Source organism: Haliotis asinina, chromosome 7 (assembly GCF_037392515.1).
Source record: "Haliotis asinina isolate JCU_RB_2024 chromosome 7, JCU_Hal_asi_v2, whole genome shotgun sequence".
Classification (NCBI taxonomy): Eukaryota; Metazoa; Mollusca; class Gastropoda; order Lepetellida; family Haliotidae; genus Haliotis; species Haliotis asinina.
In genome coordinates, this window is record NC_090286.1 from 57,670,504 (window position 1) to 57,685,687 (window position 15,184).

At 40.4% G+C, this 15,184-nt stretch overlaps 1 protein-coding gene across 1 annotated transcript in view; it reads right to left on the reverse strand.

Annotated features, from left to right (window-relative positions):
* The window catches only part of LOC137291501 (uncharacterized), a 73,846-nt gene extending 59,017 nt beyond the window's left edge, over positions 1 to 14,829 (reverse strand). Inside the window, exons 1-4 of the mRNA XM_067822863.1 lie at positions 14,362 to 14,829; positions 5,919 to 6,191; positions 3,847 to 4,140; positions 392 to 688 (exon numbers count right to left, since the gene is read on the reverse strand). Coding sequence (XP_067678964.1) covers positions 392 to 688; positions 3,847 to 4,140; positions 5,919 to 6,191; positions 14,362 to 14,425 — 928 coding nt within the window. The 5' untranslated portion in view covers positions 14,426 to 14,829. The remainder of the gene's footprint in view (positions 1 to 391; positions 689 to 3,846; positions 4,141 to 5,918; positions 6,192 to 14,361) is intronic.
* Positions 14,830 to 15,184: the final 355 nt, after the last annotated feature.

The window sequence follows — 15,184 nt, forward strand, 5'->3', positions numbered from 1 at the left end:
CAAAGTGATAAAAGCACGACTATCGCAAGTCCATGTTAAAGTATGAGATTTTGGAGTCAGAGTTCAAGGGGCCAAGGTTTCTGACAAATTGCTTACAAAATTTCACAACGCTCTCTCCAACACTACCCAACTCAGTCAATGACTCACAGCTGCTGTTACTGCTTGTGAATGAATTTATTGGCGAACCTGATCTCTAGGTACAACGAGGACAAGCACGCCGTTTCCACTCGTAGACCCGTTGTACTTACGTATAATAGACACACCACAATTCTACTTATTACAAACACAAAATTAATTGATTCAACACAGACAACCCCTGGCTCTACTTTTCAGACCCCCCATACGTCTACTTATCACATGCACAATGTCTCTACTCAGCGGTTCGGGCTACCTTTTTCTTTGTATGTTTTGATGGTGGCCCTCGCCCGCACTATTTCTCCAAAGCCGTTGGCAGCGATGCACGTGTATGTCCCGCGGTCTTGTCGAGACACTACAGGGTCGATCCTCAGGATGGACACCCCGTCACTCGAATCTTCATGGATTCGCCTATTTCTGTCGTCAAACAATCGTCCTGATTTACGCCATGTCACTTTTGGCGTCGGGTACCCGTCCGCCCGACAGACTAAAATAAGAACACCGTTGTCCTTCACCTTGGAGTCACGTGGCGGTATAACCATGCGTAGAAAAGCTACAATGAGAGTATTAATCATTTACATTATGAATTTACCCGCGAAAAATATTCCAATAGTCCTGTTATATTTACAAATAAAAATAGTTTACTTTTGTGAAATACATTTTTACTGATTCAGATGGTAGTGAATGGAATGTTAAGAATATGTTCAATACTTAGCTGACGTGTCTTCTTGCAGCTCCTTGCCCCCATGATAAATGAAACAATCAAAGCAGCTGGCTACGAAAAATGCGCACGTGCAGAAAGAAAAGGTCGCATCGACCCGGAGCTGTATATCAACAAACATCAGCTGTTACATGCACAAACCACAGGCATGCAGAGCATACGTGTACTACTCCCAAACAGTTAAGGGCCACCCAATTCTTTCACTACTTAATACGTCATGACATAACAGATGAAATATAGTTATACAACAGAACCGGGCGGCCCTAACCTTGTACATATAATAAGTACTACTGAGAAGCCCTCGGAGAAGCTACCAGGATCTGAATCGTGCTTACAGTACTATGGGACACATAAGAGGTAGAACAAAAGGCGTTTCATTTAGTTTAACAGCTGTTTTGATCTTTTTATTTGAATTTAACACTTGTTTTAGCATTGTTGTTGTACATGATGTGATTTTCCGTCGTAAAAGGTGAGTAGAAATATCGCAATAACGACTGGCTTGCGTTAGGGATACAGAGATAAGCCTTGCCCCGGGCAACTGTGAGTAAAAGTATCGTGTCTGCATCCGTTCTTGGAGTGAAGGGTCGTGTTATTATAAGGTTACGTTGAGCGATATGAGGATGTATCGGAATTCGTTACTAGGGCAAAGGGGAGCACCGGTATTGATTTCCACCAGATAGTAAGAAAGCTGCCTCCTGCTGTAGATAACTAGATATAGAACCTACATGATGGGTGAATAGACCAGGACACGCGCTTTATCTTCCGACGGCGTTCGAGATGACTTCAAAGGGTTAGATATTTGGGTGTTGCGCTGAGCAAGCTTGATTACTGAGAGGATTTTCTTTGGTACTGCCCTACACTGAACAATTTATGTTACAAAAATGGGATGTCACCTTAGACGAATCGTTTTGTTTGCAATATGCCTGTTCACCATGTTATAGCTGAGTGTATATTCGGTTGTATAATGCACTGAGGGGAAAAAATAAGGGATCCCCTATTTGTTCAGGTTTCTTCACAAGCTATGCGATTCAAGGCTCATGTGATCCTTTATTTTTCCCCGCAGTATATAACGTGAATAACAATTCCAGTACGATCCTGACTAAAGATGGTCTTTGAACATTGACCGCAGGCATGCATACGGCGGTAGTTACATCTTAGTGTTTCACTCATAATTCCAATATGTATGGATTATTTACATCGTCTTTCGTCATCAGTACTGGGAGAAAAGGTTATAACGTCTTCAAGATTCCTAGATGACCAGTCCTCAAAAGTAGCAACAGCATTATCTACAAATGAAGACTGAACGTAGTTTCCAGAACGTTATGCCTCTGGTAACATCTCAAGCATATGTCAAAGTAATCAGATCCTCGTGTTCATGTTGTGCCAACGCACTTTCAGCACGACCATAAATTAATTAAATTGGCGTATTAATTAAATTGAGGGATGAATCTTGGCAGCCGTGGATAAAAATCCGAGCCGGAAGTTGTTCTTATTGCACTGAAGTTTGACTGCACTGTCGGCAAAACGAGATAATGACTTGTGCTGGGTTTGTGTTATTGCCATATTTGCTAGGATCTGTGCAGGGCAAATGTATAATGCCATTTGGGAACTGGGACGAGTCTAAAGTCAAATGGAGCAAAAAACACACGCGGTATAGAACTTGCATGTTGCAATAATTGTTGTATTCTACAAAGAAAGTGGTCGATGCTGGTGTTTGACGCAAGAAACATTCAACCATTTATCATTATCCCAGATCGCTGTTAAGTTGAAGCAGGTTTGTCGCGGTCCGAGTGTCTTTCCATTGTGGTAACGTAATACTAAGCACAGTAGGATATATATACATTCAGCAAAATCATTGTATCGGGACATTGCGCTATAATATGACTCTGCTCTCTCTGTTCTACAATTACTAAATAATGGCAAAGGATCGACGCAGGAAGCAAAATACTGCAACTGAATAATATCAATAATGAAAAAAATAATACAATTCATAATTAGCCAAATAATCGGGCTATGACAAACTAAAGGAAAAATGCAAACAGAAAAATACTAGCTGGGTCACAACAAATGAACGCGTGTTCGCAGAAATTTCCGTAAAATGTATTTCAAATTCACTAATCCCATATAAGTCCAGCTGATACAGGCATTGTTACATATCACATTGCATTTAAGGCACAGTTTATGTCATGCTTTCATCGAACGGGGGAATATGTTACTTTGTACTTCTGTTCTACACCAAAAATAACGAACAGCTAATGTATTTGTTGTGACCTAAAGGCCATTTTCTAGTTTGTAACGCAGCATCGGAACAATGGAACAATGGGTGATCTAGTGAAAGACACGAAGTTGAAGTGTACTGTGTCCACCTAAATATACACAATGCACTGATGTTACCTAGTTCTCTTGCAGTTACCATGTCTTACCTGCCCCGCAACCTGCTTGTGGTATTAATAGAGCAATCTCAATGCACTTTAGTTTCACTTTACTTGCTCTCACTGAGCCATACCAACAAAAACTCTCCGATAAAGAAAAGTATCTATTTCAGTTTGAAAGGTGAATATACGTTATTTGCAAGAATCATCGGACTTTGCAACACACATGCTCTACTGATCTACCGGGTATATGCTGTAACCATATCGCAATGCTGGAATGTGCTTGACGGCATTCTTTTAGAGCCGACATAATAGTGAATGCATGACAAAATACGTGGGTACTTTTGAAGGACGAGGAGTATTTACCGATTATTTAACGACAAGAACAGATGTTGATAGGGTTAAACACATGTTATCGCCATAGAATGTCTGATATTTCAAAGAGAGTCACTAGTACATGAGCGGGTCACCTGGATCAGCATCAAGCTTTGACTTTCGCAGCCATTCTTTACTCTCTGGTAGCATATGTGGTAACTATTAAACTGTAAGAAATCGAACTCTTTTGAGCTGTTTTAGGTGTTTCAGTGTTATTTCGGTTGAAATGAGTGAAATACTTACGTGTTTTTTCGTCTCCAACGTAGACGGACTGTTTGCTGGAACCTTCTCCGTCCAGGGAGATGGAAGCTACTTCCACCTTATAGCGAGACGACCCTTTTATATCCCTGAGAACTGTCTGGAAGTCTCTGAACACTGGTTTCACTTTATACTCCATGAGTGACCTGTCCTTGCTGTCTACCTCTGTGTAAATGACCAGATACCCCAGCACTCGGCCATCTGTTTGAGGGGACCACGAGACCTTCACCGAGTCATCATCTAATGTCACTGCTGTCACGTTGCTAGGTGCCTTCTGACCTACAATATAAGTTGTTCACTGGTCACGAAGGGACATGGGTTGATGTACCCTCGATGTCTGTTTACGTTCCTTGACCTCGAGGCACCAGAGAACAATCTATTTAGCTTACCGAGCACATTAATGCTACTTTTTTGTGAACTGAATTGTTTGAAGCACTGGCACAACTATTTTTGTAACCATACCTAGATTTTGCTGACAAGAAAAACAGGTAGAGTTATCTCCCTCTCTTCAATTTGCATTCGAAAAACACCGGTAATTTCCGTACATCACAGGAGTCAATGAATGAGATAAAGAATTACCGAATTGTGCCACAGGCAACGGGGTACATAGAAATGTTACTCTCCTGTAAGCCTGGTAAACATAAAATAGAAGACCGCTCAGCCAATGACACTTATGTGTGAGGTAAGACAAGTACGATATCTGTATCACTGGTGGATATGTCAGAGTGAGTGAGTTGATTTGGCACAAAAATATAAGTTTATAGGAATCATGTCAAGTTTGTTGGGTATGAGAAAGATCAGAACACGGAACATTCGCTAACATACCTGGGCTTACCCTGCGGTCATCCTATAACAGGTACACGTAATCCACACAGTGTAGTAAGGTGTTCTAACATGTTCTGCTTACTGTATGGTGGTGTTCTGGCATGCTCGACTTACTGTACAGTGGTGTGCTGACATTATCTACTTAATGTATGGTGGTGTTGTGATATGTATTACCTAATGTATGGCAGTGTTGTGATATGTTCTACTTACTGTATGGTAGTGTTCTGACATGTTCGACTTACTGTATGGTAGTGTTGTGACAGGTTCGACTTACTGTATGGTCGTGTTCTGGCATGTTCGACTTACTGTATTGTGGTGTGCTGACATTTTCTAATTAATGTATGGTGGTGTTGTGATATGTACTACCTAATGCATGGTAGTGTTGTGATATGTTCGACTTACTGTATGGTAGTGTTCTTACATGTTCTACCTAATGTATGGTGTTGTTGTGATATGTCCTACTTGTTGTATGGTCGTGTTCTGACATGTTTGACCTAATGCATGGTGGTGTTGTGACATGTTCTATTTACTGTACGGTAGTGTTCTGACATATTCTACTTACTGTATGGTAGTGTTCTGACATGTTCTACTTACTGTATGGTAGTGCTCTGACATGTTCTACCTTATGTATGGTGTTGTTGTGATATGTTCTAACTGTATGGTAGTGTTCTGACATGTTCCACTAACTGTATGGTAGTGTTGTGACATGTTCTACCTAATGTATCGTGGTGTTGTGAAATGTTCTACTTACTGTATGAAGGTGTTCTGACACGTTCTACTTACGGTATGGTGGTGTTCTGACATGTTCTACCTAATGTATGGTGTTGTTGTGATATGTTCTAACTGTATGGTAGCGTTCTGACATGTTCGACTTACTGTATGGTGGTGTTGTGACATGTTCTACGCATTGTATGGTAGTGTTCTGACATGTTCTACTTACTCTATGGTAGTGTTCTGACATGTTCTACCTAAATAATGTATGGTGTTGTTGTGATATGTTCTACTGACTGTATGGTGGTGTTCTGACATGTTTGACCTAATGTATGGTGTTGTTGTGATATGTTCTACATACTGTATGGTGGTGTTCTGACATGTTTGACCTAATGTATGGTAGTGTTCTGACATGTCCGACTTACTGTATGGTGGTGTTTTGACATGTTCTATTTACTATATAGTGGTGTTCTGACATGTTCTACCTAATGTATGGTGGTGTTCAGACATGTTCTACTTACTATATGGCGGTGTTCTGATGTGTGTATAGGCGTATACCATGCTGTAGCTCCTCATCTGTCTCCCCATCAAACGGAAGTAGTATAGCGTGCTATTGTTCAGCTCGGTAACAGGGAAGTACCGCCGAGTAGGGTTGAACCTGAACGTCGTCCACGTTGTCGTTCCATCCTGTCTGTAGGAGAAGTCGAGGTTGGCAAGGCTGACGGTGCCAACGTCGTATCTGGACACTAACACCTGTGTATCGGACAGTGCACGAGCGTTGAGACTGATGTAGCCTGGAAACAGATGTACAGTCTGATAACTAGGTAGGAAAATCAAGTCACATTTACATTAATATGTCTACTAAAATACTTACAGACATCATATTTCATTTACATTCACAGTAATGCTTGGATTATGCTACGGGATGGACGTGAGAAACGTTGGGGAACAGTCCCTGATTGCCGTGAGTGTCTATAGTGGGGCGGAAGGAATGTGTATTCCCCAGCATCTCACGGTCGTTTCAAGCTTTGTCACGTTCGTCTTGCGTTTGTCCCGGTTCTCACGGCCAGCTAGGTTGTATGGTAGCCGATTGGTATCGTTCTGTTACGACGCATTAAGGCGTGTGACAGTTTACAGGGCAGCTGAGATACGACACATTGTGTCCTCTGGCATTTCCTCTCTGCAGCTAATGATTGACTTGATGTATATCCCCAGCAAACACACAAACACCAAAATGAGGTGTCATGCAGCTCTTGTCTCTCAAGATGGCTTATATTGCATGGGAGGCCGTATGTTTTATAACGTGAGCGAAAACGTGATCAACAGTTGGTCGGGGTCCACGTTTTATCCTCAGGAAGTCTTGACAGAACGTGCAAAACGTGTCTAAACACTCATCAAAACGGGAGGAAACCAATCAGAACACGACAGACCGTGAGGAAACTTGATGGCGTCCGCAGTGGACTGCGGGCAGAACCGTTGCACACCCGCAACCCGTTTTTCCCAACGGCCCATCGCAGATACCGTGATAGGCCGTGAGAAGACTTGGCAGGAGCGAAGAAACCTTGAGTTTGAATTGAAAAAGATCTCACTGAGCACAACGTTATATAGCATATAACATTAATAATTATTCAAAGCAATATATAAACATGTAAAGCATATACCATCGGCTGTCAAAGCAATGTGTAATTAAAGAGATAAAACTACTGATTTTGAAAATTCGAGATTTTAGTAAATTTAATCAGTTGAATTTATATGTTGTGTTATTACAGTATTTTTGTATTTTTTTCTGTAATTTGTATAATCATCGAATAGGTGTTAGTTATTATGGGTCACATTTCGTACCATATAGGTTCAATGGCAATAGTATTTTAGCGTCACTCAGCGTTCCTTTGAGTTGCCTCCCTTGACTGGTTATTTATCTTGTTGACTTCCGGCTATCGAGAAAGTTCTAAGTGAATGGCGATACACTCACGCTTTGCTCGAATGTTCCCGATGCTGCGTCAGTATATATGACTTTTGTAAAGACTGGTTGTTGTGCTGACGCGCGTACAAGGATTTTACACTCGGAATCATACTGGAGTTATGAACACAGGTGAGTTAATATTGGATTTTTGTGAACCTGCATTTTGATTCATTGTAACTTGCTCGCTGTTTGCTCAATGTATTATTGAACATTTTAGACTTGTCTGAATTTTGCTGGTTCAAAGGGTTTTCTTATACCTTTTGCCACGGCAATTTATTAACCGTAAAAGTTTAACCAAGTGTTTTCGTGTCCATTTCAAATGCGGAAATGTAGTTACATACTGCGACAAACACAGAAGCTATTGCTTGGCTTAAATGGATATATACACAGTGAAACAACTATATTATTCAAACAAGCTTTATAAACAGTTATTGTGCATTTATGTACCTGCTACTTTGCTATAAACCCCTTGATACACATGACTGCGTGACTAAACTCCCCACAGATAATACATATAATCGAATGACGATACTAAAACTCCCTATACGTAACCCACATTAATAAACAGCAAAACTATAACTCGCGCACAGCAATACACATGATTTAATGACTATGCTCTGTCTCCCCAAGTGTAATATCCACAATTCAATGACTGTGCAATGCCACCCTCGGCCACATGACTGAATGATTGTGCAATACTTACCCAAATGTAATAAATATGATGGAATGACTGTGCAATACTCCCCCCCTCCCCCCACCCCTCCATATCCCCAAATGTGATACACATTATTGAACCACTCAGATCTCCAAAATACATACACACTACAGAATGAATAAACTATAACTCCCCAAAAGCAATGCATATTACTGAATGACAAATATTAAACTCAAAATTCATTCATTGAATGACTAACCTGAAACTCCCCCTAAAGTAATATACATTATTGAATGACTAACCTGAAACTCCCCAAAGTAATACACATTATTGAATGACTAACCTGAAACTCCCCCAAAGTAATATACATTATTGAATGACGAACCTAAAACTTCCAAAAGTAATGTAATATACATTATTGAATGACTAACCTAAAATTTCCACAAGTAATATACATTATTGAATGACTAAACTAAAACTTCCAAAACAATATACATTATTTAGGACTAACCTCAAACTCGCCATAATTTAAAAAAATATCTTAAGGACTTTCCAAAGTAAAATTCCCCAAAGTAGTACACATTACTGTGACATTACATTAGAAGTACTTTACTGTAACTTTCCCAGAGTAATGCACATTATTGAAGGATTAGCCTAAAACTCCCCCAAAGCAAGACACTTTATTAAATGACTGAACTACAGCTACTTTAAAGGAATACACATACTGAATGACGATGTTAGAAACCTCCTGAAGCTATGCACATCTCTCATCTCATCTCTCGGTGACCCATGAAGGTCCAGGATAGAAAAGGTATTCAGGAACTCTTGCTTGAGATTGCGGTGATGCAACAGACATCGGTTGAAACCATTTGTGCTTAACGTGAGATGTGTATTGAGACAGTGAGTGAGACATGTCGCTAAACATAAGCATGAGACCCGGTATCAGACAGAAAACAGTGAATTCCGATAGGTGTTCCGTTGTGTGTAGAACACAGCTTCAGACACAGAGAGGACCGTGATGCCAGAACAACATAACGCTTGATTGCGATGAACGACGGACGTGAGGTCAGATTTTCAAAACGTTTATTCATTTTGATCACAAGATATTGTTGACTACAAGCTCGCAATGCAGATGGTCATCTCGCAAGTATTTTCAAATGTAACATTGCATATTTCTCAAAAGAAATGGAACGCGGCAACGATAAACATATCAGCATCAACTCTTCACATTGTGACCTTGACCCGACTGGAGGTGACCACGGCACATTAAACACACAATTCTGGAAGAAGACTATAAAGAGACTATCTTAAAACTTTGACGTGTAAAATAATGCTTAAATATTTCACCACGAGTGCCTGTCTGATAATGTAAATGATGCTGCAATTATGACCACATACTTAACGGAAAAGTTATCTTTCGTTTGTTTATAGGGCGTTCACGGTAACGTCTTGTGGAGAGTGTTTTCAATAATCTTGTTTTGCCATTAATCATATAGATGTGCAGTTGCTGGTGCCATTTCAGTAGGCGTTGACAGGTCGTCTTAGCTGTGCATGTAAACCCACTGCTAGCATGGCAGGGACTGCGACTTTAGGTAGTCTTCGTGACATCTGGGATAAAGATCACACACGATCAAGTCTTTCAATGTGTTGATCATCAGCTAGAGTACATAGTTCTCACTGACCCAAGCAGTGGGCGACGATCATGCCGTGCATGCTGCAGTTTATCATCTCTCGGAAGTGCTTGGGAATTTATGAGAACGGTTTATGGTAACCCTCCCCTCCCCACTCCCACTCCCCCCACACCAACCCCCCAATCCTCCCCCTTAACTGTAACCCTCCCAGGCACGTAGTGTGTCACGCCTAGCAACAGGGCCACAACAATAGCAATAACTTCAACACACTTTCTATAACCAGCAAATCCCATTCCACATCTTGATTGAAATCCTACGATGCGAAGCAGGATACGTTTATGAGACCAAAAACATGTTTGAGGAGTTATTTGTGGAATCGCAAGAAGGACGAGCATCAACATTGAGAAACACATTACTTTGTGTACACAACACATGGAAGCACCTAGAACAAACAGGAAAGTTAAAACCTAGTGAGAATTTACAAATATCCCCTGACAGAACAATAAAAAGATTTTGGTCTATTTTGGATTGGGCATTAATTGATGTTGATGTAACTGACTGAAACAGCAAATTGGCTTTATGTAATACAAATGATACGGGTACTCCTGAATTAAAAAACACCATCTTTACGTAACGATCTTATACAGGATCAACTGAATACAACAACCGTCATCTTTACAATTCAATACGACAGCCATCCTCTTTACCGGACAGCGTGATGCATGTACTCCTGAATACAACAGCCACCCTCTTTGCATGATAAACGGAAACATGTACAAATGAATACACCGTATTCTTTACTGAACAAACAGATACGTACGCAGCTAAACGTATTACGCTGTTTTCAGCAATTCCTTCATTCTGTGCCGGCTTCACGTCTATGGCTAAATTAGACGTAACAGACTAGTGAATATAATTTGGAAACAAACACGTATTTGTATAGGATGATAATTTACACCAAATGTTCCCTTTCTTCAGAAGCTGTTTGGGTTGATGTTAGTACACAGCTGCGAATAATAGATACTATAGTCCGTTTGACTCACAAGCGAACCGATGAATTGCTATGTACCTCGAACACTAATAAGCATAGCATACTCAATGAAAATCTGATCACAATCAAAGCATCATACCAACTCTGTGATAGTTTTTTTATAGAATTTTTGACCTAATAATAAAAAAGTTGTTTAACAAACTATCATTAACATATTGACAGAGTTCACTATTTATTACGAGAGAGGAGTGCAGAGAAAGGGACAGCCAGGTGTGCGAGAAAGCATGGGGATATCACAGCACAGGTTAATGAATAAATAAATGTGCATGTGCTTCTTCTGCTTCTCTGCACTCCTCCATAAACGGACTATACCAAGTATAATATCAATGACAGAAGGCCAGTAGCAACAATGGATAAACTGATATGCCTTTAATATTACCGACAAATCTGCCTTTATGACTTCCCTCCCGATACGAGTAAATATTATACTCTAACAGAAGACTCGGTTATATATCTAGACTAACATCTAGTCGCTGACGATATAAAACTTGGATTGAAACAAATGTATCTCGTTAAAATGAAAAGGCTCCCCTGTGACTCAGAAGTTTCAGAACCTGAGACAATCTAAGTCTTGCATTATTTAGCGCTTAGCATTGCAGAAAGGGCTGTGCGGAAACACGGAGAACGGACTGTGAGGCTATCAAAAACAGAACACATCCGACACCACTGATAGGAAAATCATCCTTTTTTCCGTTGACGTCAAACTAGGTCGTCATGATGTAGTAATGATGTCGTCAAAACCCGGCTGTTGTTTGTTTTCTGTAAATACTAATGTTCGGAGTGTCATATTTGATTTAAGCTAAACAAAGTGTTAACAGGATGAGAAAACTGACAGGGATGTTGTGGAATACACGAGCATTACTGACGCCATTGAGATGTAAGCCAACACATAAGTGTTTCAATTGGAAGTCAGTGGTTTCAGGAGTAGATATTTATGACTGTATGGTATAAGAAATGTTTGTTTATCTTCCAGTGCTGTGTACATGTCTGAAAACATAACGGCAAGCAAAAGATATCTGTAAAACGACTTGCTGCATGTGCTGGAACTCCAGAAATCCCCCCTCCAGCCCCGACACGTGTACGTAGTCTACAGCAAGCCCGTTTACTGGCATTAAGTAGCGGAGAAACATATTCGGACTTGTGAAAACATGGGGCGGGGCCTTCTAAAAACATAGTGAAAACACAGCAGATTAAATTACGTCGACAACGAGGCAGAGATAATGAGGATGGGAGATGTGTATTTGGTGAATAAACTTCTTACTTCTGTAGCGTCCTCATCAGAGGGAAATAGCTGGAGGTCTCGGGACATCTGGGGCTTGAATGGGAATACGGAGGAAGATCCTAGTGTAAGGGTAGCAATTAGTACTCGGTACTATTACTGTCTCCTGTGCATCTTCGGGAAAGTAATCTCGAAACACCTGTAAAAACACCGCTAGTAGCAACAGTAACACCAAACAATATAATCCTGTCTTGTTGGTGTGGTACTAAACACGCGAGGCAAACAGGTCTAGATGGTTCCACAACCTGTGAGTGCAGATAGAGTAATACAATAATATCTCAATTTTTACGCGTCTATTTGATACTACAGTAATATCCCAACTTGTCAAGTGTCATATGGCAGTACAGTAATATCTCACTTGTAATGTGTCCACATGATAATAAGTAACATCACAACTTCTAACCTGTACGTATGATAATACAGTAACATCCAGACTTGTAACTTGCCCATTTGATAATACAGTAATATCACAATTCGTCACGTGTCCATGTGATAATACAGTAATATCCCAACTTGTAATGAGTGCAAATGGTAACACTGTGATATCCCGACTTGTCACGTGTCAGTATGATAATGCAGTAATATCCCAGCTTGTCACGTATACACATGGTAATACAGTAATATCCCACCTTGCCATGTGTCCATGTGATAGCACAGTAACATTCCAACTTGGAATGTGTTCATGTTCTAATGCAGTAATACCGCACCATTTGACGTGTTGATATGTAAACGCCATAATCCCCAATCAACACGTCATATGATGGAATATTACTGTATTACCACACAGACACGTGACAAAATGGGTTGATATGGACAATTAGTAATATACCAGGCTGTGGTGTGGTCTGTAGAGAAGGAAATACAATGTCACTCCAACTTTTGAAGTGTCGGTCTCGCAAAACAGGAATACCCCACCTTGTGGCATCTACATAATGTATGTAAATGGAATACTAAACCACACTTTAACGGTTTTACTTTACACTAATATACCATCATGTGCAACCTGTAGGTATGTAAAATACCATAATGCATAAACCTTGAACCGTAAGATCCCAACTTGTAAGTTGCAGATAGGTAAACGCTAATGCTCCGCGTAGTGACGTATCTGTATAACAATACCTTAATACCCCGACTTCTGACATGAGGATATGTACATGCATGAACACCCAAACTTCGGACGTTTCAGTATGGCAAAACAGGATACGATTGCACATGTTGCGTTTATCTCCAACCCTGTAAAACTATGCTACTCTGTAGTAATACTCCATCCTGTGAGATGTACATATGTAAAAGGAATCACTTTAATCCCAGGTGTTCCGTTAAGGTGAGGGTATCCTGTCCGATCTTTACCAAACACATGCAAAGGCAAGTCAAATATGCCATGTCAAGAAGAATATATAGCATGAAACATGATCATATATTTCCAGTCGAACATTGGTCACAATAGGTCAAATATTACAAATGAAATGAACATTACATCAGTGTCATGGATTTTCCCCTACAGTTCCCACATGCCAGTTAGGGTCTTTCTCTCCTTCTCTCGGGGTCCAGTTAAATTTGCTGTATCAGCAATTATTTTTATGGATGTAAACAGGGAGGTATTATCGAAAAACATATAGATTATTCCATCACCCATGTAATGTAGCTTCACCTATCTGTCTGTTTACGTGTTTGTCTATGGTCCTATCGTAGGGAATTCATATTGTGCTTCAGTAGATTCACATTTGAGTCGAACATATGTATCTTCATCATACCCCCATGCCTTGCCATGTTCTTTCCTCGCCAGGTTCATGTACTGCACATTCGGAAACAGACCCTCTCTGTACGCCAATAACACTCCGGGTGCTGTTGGTGTAATCCATTTATCAACTGTTAGATTGTAATACGTTTTCAGTTTCCATTTAATAATTTTACTTTCTGAAAAGAAAGATTGGGTAAATCTAGATGTAATGAGCTGTAGAGGGATCTGAGGTGTTTATATGTTGCCCGAGACCTGCAGACATGCTACATGGATCTCTGGTGGAAGTGCTTCAAGTGCTCTCTGTTCATTCTTTGTTATAGAAATATGTGGCCGCCTCAAATTTCCTTCTGCAAAATACGCTCTTAACTGGTTTTGTATGTTTGCTTGAAGGAAAACGAGCCACTGTTACATTCCAGTGTCGCCATGCTAGAAAGTGTCGATGTTTAAGTGTACACTTCCAGGAATGGAATTTAACGACAAAGTCTGTTAAAGTCATTAGCGCAACCTCTCCGAGTACAATAACCAGTAATATAATCCTCATGGAAAAGTTATAAAAAAATGCATGATATGTTTTAAGAGAAAACTGTCATGGCCGGAATTCGTCAAAAGTTTGCAAGAGAAAGTTCTCCGTGATGCCTACTCACCGTACTGAGCTCGGGTCCTGATGACACACCCGATGAGGAAGACAATTGCCCCCAATGACTGCATCTTTCACTTCCTTCATACAGCTTGAATAATTACTTCCTCACGAACTTCACAGATGTAACTGTTCCCAAAAACACACTGTTCACATCCAAAACTTTCACAACACAATAATTCCTTCAATACCTGATTTAACTGTACAACTCGACACAATTCAGGACATTATGTCAAAGACAACTGTCTGGAGAAGTCATCCTTGTATATGGCATTACATTGTTATGGCAACACCAACATATCTGTATTCAACGCACACTTTAGCGATGTGCGTGTCGCGTCCTGAAAAGATGTCCGAATTCTTCAAATGGATATCTGAATAATTTGATGACATTAAATGTTCATGGAAGAAAGAGCCGTGAGCGTGGGACGGCTGACGATTCTGTCTGGCGTATCCGTAGTACGAGAATACTCCTGTTCCCACAGCGGGATGCTGGGATACACTCGCGTGGCAATTAAGCATAAAATGTCCGTAGCATGACTTTCACAAACTCGCTTCACTCCACTGCCCCTTGTTTAAAGGCTGACGAATTTCCACCAGCCGGATGTGATGTAATGAAATTACTGTGGTGAGGTTCATGAGTGCCACACCCTCCTCTTTTCAGTTGATTGGCAGAACAGATGGAACTTGTGCGAACTATAGCATTCTCTCAATGAACGTATTATCGACAGTGTAGTAACATTCACAAGCTCCCAAAACGTCCAGTCTTGATATATATTTATCAAGACAACCAGAACTATTTCTATTTCATTTGTTTACTCTGAAGTTTC